General features: G+C 57.2%; 1 protein-coding gene across 1 annotated transcript; it reads right to left on the reverse strand.

The window, feature by feature from the left end:
• Positions 1-2,352: 2,352 nt before the first annotated feature.
• On the reverse strand, positions 2,353-3,774 carry LOC144300749 (olfactory receptor 287-like). The gene has a single exon (XM_077877013.1). The coding sequence runs from the start codon at positions 3,772-3,774 to the stop codon at positions 2,839-2,841; it is 936 nt and encodes a 311-aa protein (XP_077733139.1). The 3' UTR covers positions 2,353-2,838.
• Positions 3,775-18,277: the final 14,503 nt, after the last annotated feature.

The raw sequence follows: 18,277 nt of genomic DNA on the forward strand, positions 1-18,277 counted from the left end.
CGCGGGTCACCCCTTAGGGACCCGACACCACGTTCGGTGTCCGGGGGGTGACAGCGGGACGCGACGGCGGCCCCCACAGCCTCCCCCGTGACTCGCAGAGCACGATGGTCACCGAGTGGCCTCCACGAGTCACAGAAGCTACACAGAGACCAGTTGACCGTAAACGCTCTGGAGCTCCTTGACCACCTCCCGCCGATGGCCGCCAGTCCCCTGCGCGACGCATCTGCCATGAGGACACAGAAGCTGAGGGGTCGGGAATTGACCAAGACACCCACGCCCTGTCCCCAGGCTGCCCCTGTCCCCGGGGGGGACCTACAAGGGCTTCACGTCCTCCAGGGACAGATGAAGACAAGACGCCCCCGCCGCCCCGTCCCAGGACCAGCTGCGGTTCCCCAGGCCCTGCTCTCACACTGAGCAGTAGTAAAGATCACCCCAAAAAACGGGAAAGACAGCATTTCCTGCTGGTGGGAACCCCAGCAGGTGCAGCCACCTGCAGAGCAGCGTGGAGGGTCCTCAAGAGCTGCCCTGCGACCCAGCGACGGCACCGCGGGGGATTCACCCCAAGGATACAGGTGCAGCCAAACGCCGGGACACCCCCCCGCCCCGTGCTCACAGCAGCAGCGCCCGCAGGAGCCCGACGGCAGGAGGAGCGGTGCCCCCGGGATGGTGGAGCGAGGAGACGGGTCCCCAAGTCAGTGGGCTGCCCCGCGCCAGCAGGAAGGATGGGTCTCGACATTTGCAGCGACGTGCACGGAGCTGGAAGGGAAGCTGCAGAGTGAGCCTGGGGCCTCGCTCACGGGGCACATGAGAAACAGGGGCGCGGAGAGGGGGGCGATGAAACAAGACCAACCAGAGAGACTCTTAAGCACAGGAAACAAGCTGGGGGCTGCAGGGGGCGGGGGGGGGGGGCCTGGGGAGGGGCGGGGAGATGGGGTGAGTGCCGGGAGCCCCGGGAGACCCACGGGTCCCTGACCTCTGCCTCCGAGACTGACATTACGTGTTAATTAACTGATTTTAAATAGAATAAAAATTTTAGAACTTTTTAAAAATTAAAAAAAAAAAGATAGCACTCTTTCTGAGCCTTTAAAAACTACCCAATTCCTAAGCCTGAGGAGGAACACTGGGGAATCGCCGCTTTCTCACGGAGGCAAGTCCGGGGCGCCGAGAACCCCAGCGGCTCCGAGCTGTGAGGAGAGGCATCCCCGCGTGGCCTTGGGAACAGCAGGGGGACCTGGGAGCCCCAGTGCGCGTGGCCTGGAGGCCGGATGCCCAGCAGAGGGGATCGGGGTCTGCTGGGACCCGCCCCACCGGCTGGATGCACAGAAGCAAATGCGCCCAGGGCGGAAGGGTTGTTTGTGCAGAGGCCGCCCCCTGCTCCGGGCCCTTCACCCCGGAGACCTGTGACGGGAGCAGGGACAAGGAGCACCTGGCAGCGGCCGGGGCAGCGGGGTCCACGCAGCCATGAGCTCGGGCCGCGGCCACACCCAGGGCCCTGCACCTGCACTGTGGGGTCCTAACCTGGGTCCCGGGGACGCGGGAGACGAGCGAGGGCCAGCTTCCACCTCCCGGAGCAGAGGAGCCTCCGGGTGGCGGGCACAGGGTGGGGGGCCTGCAGAGGAGGAGGCTGCCTGGGATCCCCCACGGGTACCCCTCGGGGTCTCCCAGCTCAGGCCTCAGGCTCCGAGGAGACGCGTCGACACGGAAGGTGTGGGGAGCCGGCGAGGCCGCGGGGCTGGAGAGTCCCCGTCTGTGGGGACGTTGTGCGCAGCCCGGGGGGTCAGCCAGCCTGTCCGGGCCGGGGCCACAGCGGCGTCCTTACGGGAGCCCAGGCCGGCCTCTCCCCAGGCGTGACCAAGAGCCGGCCTGCCGCGAGCTCCGCTGACTCTTGGGAGGACGGAGAGCACCTCCCAGGGTCCTCTCCCTCCGGCCAGGACGCCAGCAGATCCCACGAGGACGCAGTTTGACTCGACATCTGGAAAATGACTTCACAGAAGCACAGACGGCACGAGCACTGCGGGCCGCAGGCGACCAGGAGTCCACGCCAGAGGGCAGGCTCTGGGTGCGGCCCCAGGACCCCAAGCCCAGCGGGAGGCGGCCCCAGCACCCCCGGGTGGTGACCATCGGCCCCATGCGAGGTGGACAAGGGGGACGACCGTCCCTGCCGCATGTGGGGCCAGCGCCAACACCGGCACGTGCCGAGCCCTTGCTGCCGCCGACCTCGGGCCCCGAGAGCGCACGCGCCCGTCTCCGTCGAACATGACGCAGCCGCTCAGTCAGCCTGTGGCCCAGGTCCACGCCACCCGCCAGGGACCCCGCGCCGTGAGGGCTGTCGGGGCCTCTCACGGGGGTTCCGGAGCGTGTGGACCCCGCACTGCGGGCCTAGGACAAGGTGAGCCCCGCGGGCCGAGCTCTGGGCAAACCACGCACGGACTCCTGTGGCCTCAACGTCTGCACGCCTCCTTGCAAGCTCTGCACATGCATTTCTCTGGGTCGCCTCCTTGGTGGTCACGGCCCCCCCGGGAGGGAAGACTCAGGAGACCAAGGTGTCGAACCATCAGCGCCCGGCCCCAGGCCGCGGGGGGCAGCGGGTATGTGCTCATGCGTGGAGGGCTCGTCGGGGGCCCGTGTCCCCCTTTCTGTTCCAGAACCTGCGTTTGGGACTCCGGGGCTGAGAGTGGTGGAAACTCCGTGAGGCCAAGATGGGGTGGGAGCTCCAGCCCACAGCCCCCGCCCCCCGCCCCCGGGAGCCCCTGGCGGCACCGTGACATCGGGGTGCAGGGGAACGGTGCGGCACTTGGTGAGGCCCACTCCAAGGGCCGGTGGGCCAGGGAAGGGGGCTCACTTGCCCTGCACCCAGCCCCACAGGGCCTCCCTGACCTCCCTGTTCCTCAGGGTGTAAATGAAGGGGTTCAGCACCGGGGTCACAGCGGTGTTGAGCACGGTGACGGCCTTGGTGAGGTCCAGCGAGCTCTCCGCCGACGTCCTCACGTGCAGGAAGATGGTGGAGCCGTACCAGACGAGGACCACAGTGAGGTGGGAGGAGCAGGTGGAGAAGGCCCTGCGCCGCCCCTCGCCGGCTGGGATCCTGACGACGGTGGCGATGATGCAGGCGTAGGAGAGCAGCGTGACGGAGCAGGAGCCCAGGATGACGCAGAAGGCGATGCCGAAGGACGCCAGCTCCACCACGCGCGTGTCGCTGCAGGACAGCGCGATCCAGGGCGCGATGTCGCAGAAGAAGTGGTTGATGACGCGGGCGCCGCAGAAGGAGAGGCGGGCGATGAGGGCGGCGGGCACGGCGATGGCCGAGAAGCCGCACAGCCAGCAGCCGAGCGCCAGGCGGGCGCACAGGCCGGGCGTCATGACGCTGCCATAGCGCAGCGGCCGGCAGATGGCCAGGTAGCGGTCGTAGGCCATCGCGGCCAGCAGGAAGTACTCCGTGCAGCCCAGCGAGAACACGAAGTACATCTGCGCCGCGCAGCCGGCCGGGGAGATGGCTCCGCGGCGGGAGGCGAGCGTGGCCAGGGCCTTGGGCACGCAGGCCGTGGTGAACCAGACCTCCAGGAAGGCCAGGTGGCAGAGGAAGAAGTACATGGGCGTCCGGAGGCGCGGGTGCGCCCCGACCAGGCCGATGATGGCCAGGTTGCCCGCCACCGCCAGCACGTACATGAGCAGGAAGAGGACGAAGAGCCCCACGTGCAGCCCCAGCGGCCCCGGGAAGCCCAGCAGGATGAAGGGCTCCTGCGCAGACTGGTTCTGGCTGCGGCCCCAGGCCATGGGCACCGTGGGGACAGGGACCCTCCCGCCGGGGCCAGGGACCGCCCACCCCGAGCCCAGAGGTGAGAGCCGGGGCCGGGCCGGTCCCTTCTCTTTGGGGTCTACTCACCTTGTCTATGGTCCCAGGACTGCGGCCAGACCTGGGTCCCCGTGGGGGCGACGGGGCCACGGACCTCCCCTCTGCGGGGACACTGCTCACGAGGACACTGGACCCAGGTTATCAGGGCTTCCCACCTGGGGGGACAGCGCCTCGTTCCAGACCCTTCTCACCTGGGGGTCCTCACTCTAGACTCAAGAAGCCTGGGAAAGGACACGAATTGTCAAGTTTTCACAAATGAAATTATGTGTGGCCCAATTTTTAGCATTTGCATCCAATAAAGCAGATTGATTCCTGGTGAGACATCCTTACCTGTGCCCAGTAGCCCCCACCCCGGCCACACCCAACACAACCGTCCGAGGTCACCCAGGGGCCCCGCTCCCCTCCCCTGGGGCTGTCACCCCCACTACCGGGCCCGAGGCCCCAAGTGTGAAATTGCAGCTGCCTCACGAGCGCCCCCTCCTGGCTGGATGCTGGGGGGGCACTTGGGGGGCACTTGCTGGAAGGGGGGGTGCCTGAGGGTGGTGCCCGCAGGGGAGGGCGCGGGGCTGTGGCACCTGTCGGGGGGCTCGTTGGGAGCTGAGCTGCCTCCCGGGGTGCCCGACGCCTCTGCACAAGGGCCGGGGCCCCCACCCCGCGGGCAGCCCCGGTGAGCATCGAGGGGGCAGAGCCGGCTGCGAGCAGGAGGGCCGCGGGCAAGGGTTCCCAGGCGGCGGAGGCTGGGCGCACTCTGGGAGCCGGCACGCAGGCGCCCGTCCCCCTCCCCCCGCATCAGGCGTCCCCCTCTCCCACAGGCACCCTCCTCCCCCGTGCAAGCACCTGCCTCCCCACCCAGTCACCCCCCCCCCCCAGGAGCAGGTGCACACACCACGTACCTAGAGGGTGGGCGGGCACACCCACGGGCCTGGGCTCACACATGTGTGCACACCCGCTACCGACCGGCCCTGGAACACTCCCCCTGGCTCCGGGTGGGCCGGGGGTCCCCTGCTGCATCCCCCCACGGCGCATCAGCAAAGCCCCCCCAGCAGCAGCCCATGCTCAGCAGCTCGGGCAGCGAGGTCCCGCGAAGGCCAAACCCCAGGTCGCCTGTCCCCAGGCCCAGCGGGGCGCCCGGCGGGTCCTGTCCTGGAAGAAGCCGTCTTTCCGGCAGGGCCCCCATGACTCCATTTCGGGGGGCTGGAGTGCCTCTCAGTGCCGCCCCCAGGACTCAGAGGGGCGACCCAAGCCCTGGGCACCGCGGCCCCGGAGGGCAGGCCGGCCAGCCTCGCGCTCGACCGGGGCGCTGGGTCCTGACGCGGGAACCGGGGCTGTTTCCTCTGCCTCGACGCCAGGTCGGGCCTCAGCTAGGAACCGTCTTCGCTGCTGAGGGTGCCCGCGTGGACAGGAGGCGTCGGCTCATCCTGCCAGCCAGGGCACCCCGGTTCTGCAGGCCCCAGTGGCCGTTCCTCCCACGTCCCCGAGCGAGGACAGCAGGCCAAGGCCACCGTGGAGGAGCGCCAGGCCCCGGAAGCGTGCGCATCTCACACGGGGTCCCTCACGAGTCCGACTCGGGACACCCCTCGTGAGGGACGACAGGGCTGGGGAACCCACCTGCCCAGGTCAGCTTGGGGGGCTCAGCACGGTCGGGGTCACTCACCCGAGGTCTGAGCAGTTCCAGGAGCCCCCGAAGGAGGGTGAGCGTGGGAAGGCCCAGGGACTGTCGGGCGGGAGCGCTGCCTGGGGCCCACAGACCCTCTGACTTGCCAGTGGGGGCCCCTTGCTGTCCACCGCCGACCTCCTGACACGCAGCGAGGAGGAACAGAGCGGGGGGCTCGAGAGCGGCCCCACGCAGCCCGGCTCATCCAGGGCGGGGCCGGGAGGCAGCTCTGGCCGCCCAAGAAATGGCCTGGTCCCCCAACAACACCCCCGGGGGCGGCCCCCAGCCCATCGTGGGTCCCGAGCCTGCAGGACGGCGCTGCCCGGGGACCCCGACTCTGCTCATTCACACTGGCCAGAGCCCCAGCGCCCCTGCCTCCGGGACGAGGCCCGAGGTGCCCGTGCCGAGCCGCCCTCACCCCCAGCTGAGGCTGCAGTGCCCCCTCCCGGCTTCTCCTCCGACGGGGACGCCCCCCAAGGCCCAGGTGACCGTCAGCTCCCACCTGCCACCGTGCTTAGGCACACGGTCCGGGCTGCACACGCATCTGAGGCGGGCGGCAAGGGGACCCCCTCCCTGGAGCCCCCACCTGCCCGCTAGTGGGGAGAGCAGAGGGCAGCCCTCCAACACCGGATTACTTCTGCCCTCCCCCGGCCTCCCCCGGGCTCAGGCCTGTAAGGACCCTCCCGATAATCACGCAGCTGCCGCGGGGCCCTAGGGGCCGGCGAGGTCCCTGGGCTTTGCCTGGCGCCCGTTTCTCACCCGCAGCTCAAGCCTCTCCCCCGGGCCCAGCGGCGCACCTGGCCTGTCTACACGGAGCGCCCACGCTACGGGAACACTGGTGGCCCCCGGCGCCCCGGGGCATGACCCAGCCGTGCACTACACACCGGGTACTCATGGCAGGTGCTCTGTGCCTGGTTCCCCGTCTGTAAGCTGTGCCTCAGTTTCCCCCTCTGTAAACAGGGAGTTGGCTGCAGGCTGATAAGCAAAGGGCGGCTGCCCCACTCCCTGCCCCCACGGAGCTTTCTGGAAAGAGCTGCCTCAGCAAGAGCCAAGCTGGGGCTGTTTGCTGCCAGGCAGCCTCCCCGGTGTCCCCACACCCGCTGCCCCGCGAGGCCGGGAGGAAACTATGACACGGGGGGAAGGGCTGCTGTCAGCAAGGTGGCCTGGAGCAAAGGCCTGTGGCTGGGCCGCACCCCGGGGGGCGCGCTCAGGGCTGCATCCGGCTGCCTGCAGTCACTCGGGCCCGGGATCAGGGCGGGCACCCCGGGCGGTGGGGGGAGCGTGCTCCCCCGAGCCTCAGCCTGCTGCCCTCACCAGCACCAGCCGGGGCGGGGCCTGACGAGGCCCCAGGGACACAGGGCCCACTGACCCCGCCGACCTGCCCTGGCATGGCGTGTCACACTGCCCCGGGGACTCGGGGCCACTGCGGGCACTGCCACACAGGTGTCTGGGCTCCCCTAATTGGGAGCTCGTTAAAAGTTGGCGGAGGGGCTCCCTGGAGGCAGCCGCGTTGCCTCATCAGCTGGCGCCAAGGCCGGGACTGCGCGGGGCGGGGAGGGCGGAGCGCCCGCCGCATCCGGACCCTTGTCAGCGCCCGCGTCTCGTGTCATTATTACGGTGCTGTCGACGGACCGGAGAGCCCGCGGTGGCCGTGAGGTCGCCATCAGCTGAGCCTCCCCCACGCGCGAGCCCGCGGGGACAGCTGGGCTGTTACCGACCTGCCGTCACCAGCGGCTTTTTTCCTATTTCCAACAAGGTCCCAACCAGAGAGGAAATCTGTGATCCCCCCACCCCCCGCGACAGGACCCTGAGAGGTGACGAGGCCCGGGGGCCTACGCCTGGAGAGCCCCTTCCCCGGCCCCCCTCGACTGCCTTCTCCGCGAGGGGCCACACTCTCCTCCATTTGCTCTGCGGGGGTCGCGGCGAGGACGAGCCATCGGGGGCCATGAGGACGCCCTCACAGGATGCGAACCCGGCGGCGGCATGAAACGGGCCCGTCCTGACACCGAGACCCGGAGGCCCGGAGGGCGGGGGCTGTGACCAGCACAGCAGACGCGGACTTCCAAGGGCGCCGGTCACCCGCCGGGGTGGCACAGGGTCAGGAGGGGCCTGCAGGCGAGACGGAGGGGCCGCCCACTCGAGCTTCCTTCACGCCCTGCAGCAGGCGGGTGGCTGAGCGTCCCTGGCCCTGCGAGTGCGAGTGTGAGCGCGACTGCGAGTGTGAGCGCGACTGCGAGTGCAGCAGGCCCCACCCGCGGCCCCGGGCCCAGTGGGGAGTTTGCTGGGGCCCCTGAGGCGGTTCCACAAACTCCGTGGGCGACTGAGAGCAACACACACCTGTGACCTCAGGGCGGGTTAGCAGCTTGGCCCCGATGCCGCGCGCTGGGCAGGGTGTGAGCAGGAGCAGCTTCGCCCCGGGCAGTCTGTCTGCTAGGCTGTCCCCACCCCCACCCCCCGCGGCCCTGACCCCCCCCACGGCCACACCTCCTCCGACTGACCGCCTGCCCCGGGCCCCACTCCGAGGACCCCCCAGGACCGGCACCCCCTGGGTCGGCTGACGGCCCTGCCCCAGCAGCCATGCCGCGGACACAGCGCACCGGCCCAGGGAGTGACACGCCCGTGTGCGGGGAGGGCCGTGCTTCCCCGCGGGGCACAGAAAGCCCCACCGGGCCTGTGGGGAGGCCGGCCTGGCGGGTCTCCTGGGGACCCGTGGGCGCCCGAGACCCCGGCCGTTGCCGGAGGCGTTGACAGCTCGGAAAGAAGTTTCGTGTCCGGACACGTGAAAGGAACCGTCGGAGACAAAGCAGCCATGATTGAACGACGGCCGAGTTGTGATGAGAGTGACCTGTCCTTCGGCAGTCGTGCAAAAACCCCAGTGGGCGGCTTACGGTCCCAGGTCCTCCGCGACTGTTGGTTTTATTGTTTAAGGTGATCAACGCACTCTTTGTGGGCCTGTAGCCCCGCAGCTGTCCAGCCCGGAGTCACCCCTGCAAGCCTCCCCCCTCCTCGTGGAGGTGCTCACGGCACCCAGCCCTCCCCTGCAGCCCAGGGGCAGCCCCCCAGCTCCTGCACCCCGACCTGCCTCCACCCCACCCGCCACATCACGACCGGCTCCTGGATCCCACGGGTGCTGGGCCACCGGTTGTCTGGCCACCAACAGGGCCGCTCTGGGGTGGTTGTAAATGTCCCCTGGGGAGGCCATGAAGACGGATTTGGGGGACAAAACAATGACACCCCCTGCTGCCCTCGGAAGCTCTGCACACAGTATCTCCTCCCAGTTGTGACGTCCTCAGAGTTGAGCAGAAGCCCGCACCCCTTTGCTCTCACCGGCAAATCCGCAGTCCCTTCCCGGAAGGTGGGTGCGCGTCCAGAGGGCCCCCAGACACTGCAGAGCAGGGACGCGGGCAACCGGTCACGTGCACCAAGTGCAAACATGCAGCTGCCAAGTGCAGGTGCGGGGACCACAGGAACCGGCCTGAATGGCGTGACCCCAGGTCCTGGGATCGAGCCCCCGTCGGGTCCCTGCAGGGAGCCTGCTTCTCCCTCTGCCTGGGTCTCTCCTCTCTCTGCATCTCATGAATACATAAGTAAGATTTTTTTTAAAAAAATGCCCAAGAGTAGACAAAACAGGAGAATCGCTGCTAATAAGATGCCGGAAACACCACTGTTGCGACGCCACCGCCGGCTCTAAGTGGATAATCCTTGAGATTCCCTGAAGGAGGCAAAACAGGGAAAACACGCACCCCCACTGCTCACGCTCTGTGCGCTGCTTGTGACCCACCGTTCCGAGGTCACCGCTCGGGGGCACGTCGGTCACCAGCGTGACTGGCATTAATCCCGTTTGGACAAACGTGACTTAGATGAGTATGTGTGTGTGCGTGTGTGGTTCAGCATGTTAGTTTGTTACAGGAAATCCTTGCGGTTTTTTGCTTTTTGGGGTTTTTTTCTGGAGACAGAGCGAGCACGGCAGGAGCACAGGGAGAGACTCCCAAGCAGGCTCCGCGCGGGACCGACATAGGGCTGGATGTCACAGCCCTGACATCACGACCTGAGCCCAAATCAAGTCAGACACGTGACCCCTGGGCCACGCAGGCGTCCTACGGGAAAACTCCTTTTAAGTGAAGTGGTTTATCATGAACCGGTGCAGGCCTGTCTGCGTGAGCTGCTGACATCGTCCTTCCATGACCGTGCCTGGGTCCGGCCCGTGCGTGCTTGTGTACGTGTCTGTGTGTCTGGGTTTCCACGTCTGTACTTGGGCGTCTCGGCGTCAGATACGTGAGTGCTGGTGAGCGACGGAGGCTGCAGAGCGCACACCCCGGAGGGTCGGAGCTTCCCAGACCCAGCGGCCCCGTGCCAGGGAGCCCCGTGGGCCGGGGGGGGACACCGTCCAGGGTGCTGGCAGCCCTCTGACCAGCACCACGCAGACGCCTCCCGGCCCCACCCTCAGGACCCACACAGCACTGGCCCTGCCCGGGGAAGCCCAGAGCGCACTGGCCTCCCGGGACCTCACACCAGGGAGCCCCAAACAAAGCTCCCCCCGCAGCTGCTGAGCCTGGTCCGACCAAAGCCCCTCAGGCCCAGCCCACCTTCTCCGCACCTCTTGCCCGAGAACCTCAGAGAGCGTGAACCTCACCTGAGACCTCCCACCGCCTGCACCAAGATCCCGAGACGCTGCGCGGTTGGCAGAGCGATGGCTGGGAGACCCGGGCAGAGGTGGGGACAGGAGTGCCCTGCGGCCGGCAGGAGGAGATCCCCCTCTTCGTCAACCACAATATGTTAAAAACAAAAACTGATCACACTTGGTGACAAAGGTCTGCCTGGTGCGGGGGCGTCCGCTCCTGAAGGACACGCTCAGAGCACGGTCTCTGAAACAGGCTCTGGGGAGCAGCCAACTGTGACGCATGACAGTGGGCGCAGCAGATGCCCGGGGAAGGAGACCCCGCTCAGCGCTGGAAGGTGACCTGAGACAAATATGCCTGCGAGCATCAAACCAGGCACAGTAATCAACTCCAGATGCAAATTTTTTTAGGAAAGATGGAAGACTTTTTTTTTTAAGATTTTATTTATTTATTCATGAAAGACACACATAGAGAGAGAGAGAGAGGCAGAGACACAGGCAGAGGGAGAAGCAGGCTCCATGCAGGGAGCCTGACGGGGGACTCGATCCCGGGTCTCCAGGATCACACCCCGGGCTGAAGGCAGCGCTAAACCGCTGCACCATTGTGGCAAGAAATTAATGAAGACCCAAATACGGGGGTGCCCAGGCGGCGCAGTTGGTTAAGCAACAGAGTTTTGGTTTCAGCTCAGGTTGTGACCTCAGGGTCGTGGGATCAAGGCCCACACAGGGCTCCACTCTCAGCACAGAGTCTGCTTGGGTTTCTCTCTCCCTCTCCCTCTGCCCCTCCTCTTGTATGCTCTCTCTCTTTCTCTAGAATAAATAAATAAATGTGAATACATAGAAAGACAACCCATATTCGTGGAGCAGATGACTCAAGAGTGTTGATCTTGCCAGTGCCACCCAAAGTGACCTACAGACTCAATGCAATCCCTATCAGAATAACAATGACAGATTGTTAAGTCCCAGTAGTTCATTTTCGCTTTTGTTTCCCTCGCCCTTGGAGACGTGTCTAGCAAGGAGCTGCTGAGGACAAAGTCTGTAGCCAAAGGTTGCTGCCTGTGTTCTCCTCTAGGATTTTGACTGATTCTTTTATCACGTTTAGGTCTTTCACCCATTTTGAGTCTATCTTTGTGTGTGGTGTGAGGAAATGGTCCAGTTTCATTCTCCTGCATGTGGCTGCCCAGTCTTCCCAGCACCATTTGTTGAAGAGACTGTCCTTCCAGGGGAGAGTCTTTCTGCTTTGTCAAAGATGAGTTGACCACAGAGTTGGGGGTCCACGTCTGGGTTCTCTATTCTGTTCCATTGATCGCTGTGTCTGTTTTTTGTGCCAGGACCACACAATCTTGATGATCACAGCTTCCTAACACAGCTTGATGTCCACAATTGTGATGCCCCTGGCATTGGTTTTCTTTTTCAACATTCCTTTGGCTATTTGGGGTCTTGTCTGCTTCCATATAAATTTTAGGTTTGTTTGTCCCAGCTCTGTGAAAAATGTTGGTGGTATTTTGATAGGGGTTGCATCGACTGTGTAGATTGCCCTGTAACATAGACATTTTCACAATATTTGTTCTTCCAACCCATGAGCATGGAATGTTTTTCCATCACCTTGTGTCTTCTTCAATCTCCTTCATAAGTGTTCTGTAATTTTCAGAGTACAGATCCTTTACCTCTTTGGTTAGGTTTATTCCTAGCTATGTTGTGGTTTTTGGTGATGGGATAGATGCCTTCATCTCTCTTGTTTCTGTCTCATTAGTGTATAGAAATGTAACTGATTTCTGTGTATTGATTTTGTATCCTGCCACTTTGTTGAATTCCCATATCAGCTCTAGCAATTTTATCCTGGAGTCTTTTGGGTTTTAAATATAGAGTATCATGTTATCTGTGAAGAGTGGAAGTTTGACTTCTTCTTTGCCCATTTGAATGCCTTTTATTTCTTTTAGTTGCCTGATTGCTGAGGCTGGGACTTCTAGTACTATGTTGACTAGCAGTGGTGAGAGTGGACATCCCTGTCTTGCTCCTGATCTTAGGGGAAAGGCTCCCAGTGCTTCCCCATTGAGAAGGATATTTGCTGTGGGCTTTTCATAGATGGCTTTTAAGATGCTGAGGAATGTTCCCTCTATCCTGACACTCTGAAGAGTTTTGATCAGGAATGGATGCTGTATTTTGTCAAATGCTTTCTCTGTATCTATTGAGAGGATCCTATGGTTCTTGTTTTTTCTCTTGTTGATGTGATCTATCACGTTGATTGTTTTACGAGTGTTGAACCAGCCTTGCATCCCGGGGATAAATCCCACTTGGTCATGGTGAATAATCCTCTTAATGTACTATTGGATCCTATTGGCTAGTATCTTGCTGAGAATTTTCGCATCCGTGTTCATCTGGGATATTGGTCTGTAATTCTCCTTTTTGGTGGGGTCTTGGTCTGGTTTTGGAACTTCATCAAGATAAAAGGCTTTTGCACAGCAAAGGAAACAATCAACAAAACTTAATGGCAACCTATGGAATGGGAGAAGATATATGCAAATGTCTTATCGGATAAAGGGCTAGTATCCAAAATCTATAAAGAACTTATCAAACTCAACACCCACCAAAAAAAATCCAGTCAAGAAATGGGCAGAAGATATGACAAGGCATTTCTCCAAAGAAGACATATAAGTGGACAACAGACACATGAAAAAATGTCCAACATTGCTCAATATCAGGGAAATATGAACCAAAACCACAATGAGATCCCACCTCACACCTGTCAGAATGTCTAAAATTAACAACCCAAGAAACGGCAGGTGAGGATGCAGAGAGAGGGGCACTGTCTTACGCTGTTGGTAGGAATGCAATTTGGTGCAGCCACTCTGGAAAACAGTATGAAGGTTCCTTATGAAGTTAAAAATAGAGCTACCCTACATCCCAGCAATTGCACTACTGGGTATTTGCCCAAAGGATACAATGATTCACAGGGGCACCTGCACCCCCGTGTTCACAGCAGCCATGTCCACAATAGCCAAACTGGGAGGAGCCCAGATGTCCATCGACAGATGAATGGATAAAGAAGACATGGTATACATACATACGATGAAATATTATCCAGTTATCAAAAAGAAAAAAATCTTGCCATTTTCAATGACATGGATGGAACTAGAAGGCATTATGCTAAGTGAAATGAGTCAATCAGAGAAAAACAAATACCATCTGATTTCACTCATATATGGAATTTAAGAAACAAAACAGATGAACATAGGGAAGGGAAGGAAAAATAAGATAAGATGAAATTAAAGAGGGAGACAAACTGGAGGAGACTCAACTCTAGGAAACAAACTGAGGGTTGCTGGACGGGAGGTGGGGGGATGGGGTAACTGGGTGATGGACATTAAGGAGGGCACTTGATGGGATAAGCACCGGGTTTTATATGCAACTGATGAATCACTAAATTCTACTCCTGAAACTAATAATACAGTATATGTTAACTAAATTGAATTTAAATAAATAATTTTTTTAAAGAATAGCAATATCCTTTTTCTTTTTTTTTTTTCCAAAATTGAGAAAACTGATTCCCAAATCAAATGGATTAGCAATGGTCCAGAATAGCCCCAGCAATCTTGAAAAAAAAAAAAATTGTAGGACTTACAACTCTTAATTTCAAAACTTACTACAAAGCTATAGTAATCAAGAGTGTGGTATTGGCATAAGGATAGACACACAGACCAATGGAATAGATTCAAGAGATAAAAAATAACCCCACACATCTACGATCAACCAATTTTTGACAAAAGTATCAAGACCATTCCATAGGGAAAGAATAGCCTCGCCAACAAAAGGGCTGGCACAACTGAACATCTACCTGCAGAAGAATGAGGTTGGAACCCTACCTCACACCATATATCAAAATTAACTCAAAAAGGATCAATGATGAAAATATATTAGTTAAAACTATAAAACTCATTGAAGAAAATATGAGTAAATCTTTATGACCTTGAGTTTGCAAAAGGACTCTTAGATATGACACCAAGAGCAAAAGGAGTTCATAAAAATTTAAAACTTTTGTGCATCAGAGAATACTCTCAAGAAATTGAAATGATAACTCACAAAACGGGGTGAAATATTTACAAATCTATGTCCAATAAGGGTCTAGTATCCAGAATACATTAAAAAAAAAAAAACCCTCTTACAACTCAAAACCTAAAAGACAAACAATTTAACTTAAAAATGGGCAAAGGGGGCAGCCCAGGTGGCTCAGCGGTTTAGCGCCGCCTTCAGCCCAGGGCGTGATCCCAGGGTTCTGGGATCGAGTCCCACATCCGGCTCCCTGCAGGGAGCCTGCTTCTCCCTCTGCCTGTGTCTCTGCCTCTCTCTGTGTGTCTCTTATGAATAAATAAATAAAATCTTAAAAAAAAATACTTGCCATGGAATATTATCCAGTCATAAAAAGGAGTGAAGTACTGGTCCATGCTACAACGCGAACAAACTTGGAAAACAGAGCTAAAGGAAAGATGCCAGACACAAAACGCTACATACTGTATGATTCCACTTATATGAAATATCTAGGATACAAAGCAAATTGGTGACAGCCAGGCCGGAGCAGGAGGAAGGAGGAATGGGGCACAGAGCTTCCTCTGGGGGTGATGAGAACATGCTGAAGTCAGACAGAGACAACAGTGGCACAACATCACCAAATCCTGCTGGACCGCACGTTCTCAGTAGTTCATGTTATGCTGTGTGAATTTCACTTCAGGAAAAAAAAAAATGAAAAAGAAAAAGATGCCACAAACAAGGAAATCTTAAAACATTTCCATGAAGGTATAGACGCAACTATTCTAACCCCAGAGTAGTCAAGAATGTCCTTAAAAAAGAATGTGTATTTTTTAAAAAATTTTTTTAAAGAATGTGAATCAAAAAAGAAAAAACTTTTATTTTTTTAAAAGATTTTATTTACTTATTCATGAGAGACACAGAGAGAGATAGAGAGAGAGGTAGGGACACAGGCAGAGGGAGAAGCAGGCTCCACGCAGGGAGCCCGACGTAGGACTCCATCCCGGGACTCCAGGATCACGCCCTGGGCCGAAGACGGCGCTAAACTGCTGAGCCAAAAAATAAAAAAATAAAAAAATAAATAAACTGCAGAGCCACCCAGGGATCCCCAAAGAAAACATTTTTAATTGACAACAATCATTATTTATTAACTTCATTCTACACTTTAAGACACAGGGAGAATGCTTTATCAATTTCCATTTCTTAGAACATCTCGGGTATAGCCCAGAGAGCATACCCACTGGCAAGTGGATTGATGAGGCATCTGTATGAAAGCAGGTCTACAAAGGAGACAGTCTCATGTAGTGGGTAAGAGCTCGGACTCTGGAATCAGAAAAGCTGATTCTAATTCCCATTCACTGCCTAGCCCCTGTGTCACCATGGGTGGATGGCCTCAGTTCCATCTCTAAAATTAGGGATGATAACCCTATTTACCTCACCAGATGGTTGCAGAAATAAAATGAGAATGCATCACAGATACCGTTTACAATGCCTGGCTTATAGTCCAGCCCTCGACAAATGTTAGCTATTATTATTGAGCAAGAAGACAAATCGTAAAAGGAAATTTTTTAATTTCTGAAAATTTGTTAAAATTAAGGCCTTTATTTAAGGGGAACCTGGGTGGCTCAGTTGGCTAAGCGTCCAACTCTTGATATTGGCTCGGGTCATGACCTCAAGGTCTTGGGGTCAAGTCCAGTGTCAGGCTCCGTGCTGGACTTGGAGCCTGCTTAAGGCTCTCTCTCTCTCTCTCTCTCTCTCCTCCCTCAAAGAACAAAAAACCTTTAAAACCTGACCAAAGGGGATCCCTGGGTGGTGCAGCGGTTTGGCGCCTGCCTTTGGCCCAGGGCGTGATCCTGGAGACCCAGGATCGAATCCCACATCGGGCTCCCGGTGCATGGAGCCTGCTTCTCCCTCTGCCTATGTCTCTGCCTCTCTCTCTCTCTCTGTGACTATCATAAATAAATAAATAAAAATTAAAAAAAAAAAAAACCTGACCAAAGAAGATACACAGATGGAAGAAAAGCATATGAAAAGATGGTCAACAAAGATGTTGCTAGAATATTGCACAACTAAAATATTGCACAATTAAAACAACGAGATATGACTACATGCCTATAAGAATGGCTAAAATTCAAAAACCTGACAATGCAAAGTGCTGGTAAGGATACAGAGCAACATTGCTGGTAGGAAGGCAAAACCCTAAAGCCACTTTGGGGGATGGTTCGGCAGCTTCTTATGCAGCTAAACATACTCTTGTCATAAGATCCAATAATCACATTCTCAGATACTTACCCAGCTGATTTGAACACTTACGCCCACACAAAAAACTGCACATGGATGTTGATAGCAGCTTTATCCATAATCACTCAAAGCTAGAAGCAACCAGCATGTCCTTTAATAGGTGAATGGATAGTCTGGAAAGTCTGTATACTGTACGATTCCGATTATATGACTTTTCCAAAGTCAAAACTATGAGGACGGTGTAATGATCAGTTCAGGGGAAGGAGAGTGTTTAGTAGGTAAAGCTCGGAGGACTTTCAGGGCAGGGAGACTATTCCATACCCTAGTGTAATGGTGGGTACGTGATGCTTGCTGAAACCCATTACACTTTACCACACAAGAAGTGAATTTTGATGTATGTAAATTTTGTAAGAATCAGGGCAGCCCGGGTGGCTCACTAGTTTAGCGCCGCCTTCAGCCCAGGGCATGATCCTGGAGTCCCGGGATCAAGTCCCATGTCGGGCTCCCTGCATGGAGCCTGCTTCTCCCTCTGCCTGTGTCTCTGCCTCTCTCTCTCTCTCTCTCTCTCTCTGTCTCTCCCTATTTTCATGAATGAATGAATGAATAAATAAAATGTTTTTGGGATGTCTGGGGGGCTCAGCAGTTGAGCGTCTGCCTTTGGCTCAGGGCGTGACCCTGGGGTCCCGGAATCGAGTCCTACGTCGGGCTCCCTGCATGGAGCCTGCTTCTCCCTCTGTGTGTGTCTCTGCCTTTCTCTGTGTGTCTCATGAATAAATAAATAAAATCTAAATAAATAAATAGATAAATAAATAAATAAAAAACCAACAACACAAGGAGACACCAGAAAAAACTTTTTAGAGCAACAGTTTCTCAAAGTCTGTACCCAGTGCAAGGCGGTGTGGCCACGTTGGACCAGCCTGGCAGCTCCTCACAGAGCTGAACACACTCTCATGTAACCCACACTTACATTCGCACAGGAAAATGTAAGCAACTGTTTATAGTGACTTAGTTCGTAATCAGCAAAAACTGGAAACGGCCCAGGTACCTCGGCTGGTCTTCCACGCAGGGGACGCACGCAGCAGCCTGGCTGAGCCACGAAGGGAGCGCACTAAGGGAGCCAGGCTCAAAATGGGACACGCTCTTTTGATCCTATTTATATAACATTCTGGAAAAGTCAAAATTACAGGAACAGAAAACAGATTTGCCAGGCACCAGGGACGGGGAGGTTTATTCACCAAGGGGCGGGCAGCAGGGAGGGAAACTTGGAAGATGGAACCTTTGTATATTTTTATTGCGGTGGTGCTTATACGACTATGTGCATTTGCTAAAATTGCAGAACTGTACACCCGAGAGAGTAGGTTTTGCTGTATGATACCTTAATAAAGAGAACATGAAAATACCTAAGAACATCTGTTCATTAAAAGACACCTTAGGGCAGCCCGGGTGGCTCAGCGGTTTAGCGCTGCCTTCAGTCCAGGGCCTGACCCTGGGGTCCCGGGATCGAGTCCTGCGTTGGGCTCCCGCATGGAGCCTGCTTCTCCCTCTGCCTCGGTCTCTGCCCCTCTCTCTCTCTCTCTCTCTCTCTCTGTGTCTCTCATGAATAAATTAAATCTTTAAAAAAATAAAATAAAATAAAAGACACCTTAAAGAAAGTTAAAAAATACGTTAAAAACTGAGGGAAGCTACTGCAACACATAGACTACATCCATTTTGAGGATATATGTGTGAGGCGGCCTCCAGCTGCACGGAGCGAGCTCGCGTCAGGGCCACCTCCACCGCAGTGACGGGGTTAAACACGACCCGTAATATGATTATCTGGGTGCTGTCACGTTAGTCTTTAATAGCTGTTTCCAGATGCCGGGCAGGGGCAGTGCGGAGCAGTGACCCC

The sequence above is a fragment of the Canis aureus genome, chromosome 29 (assembly GCF_053574225.1).
Source record: "Canis aureus isolate CA01 chromosome 29, VMU_Caureus_v.1.0, whole genome shotgun sequence".
NCBI classification, from domain to species: domain Eukaryota; kingdom Metazoa; phylum Chordata; class Mammalia; order Carnivora; family Canidae; genus Canis; species Canis aureus.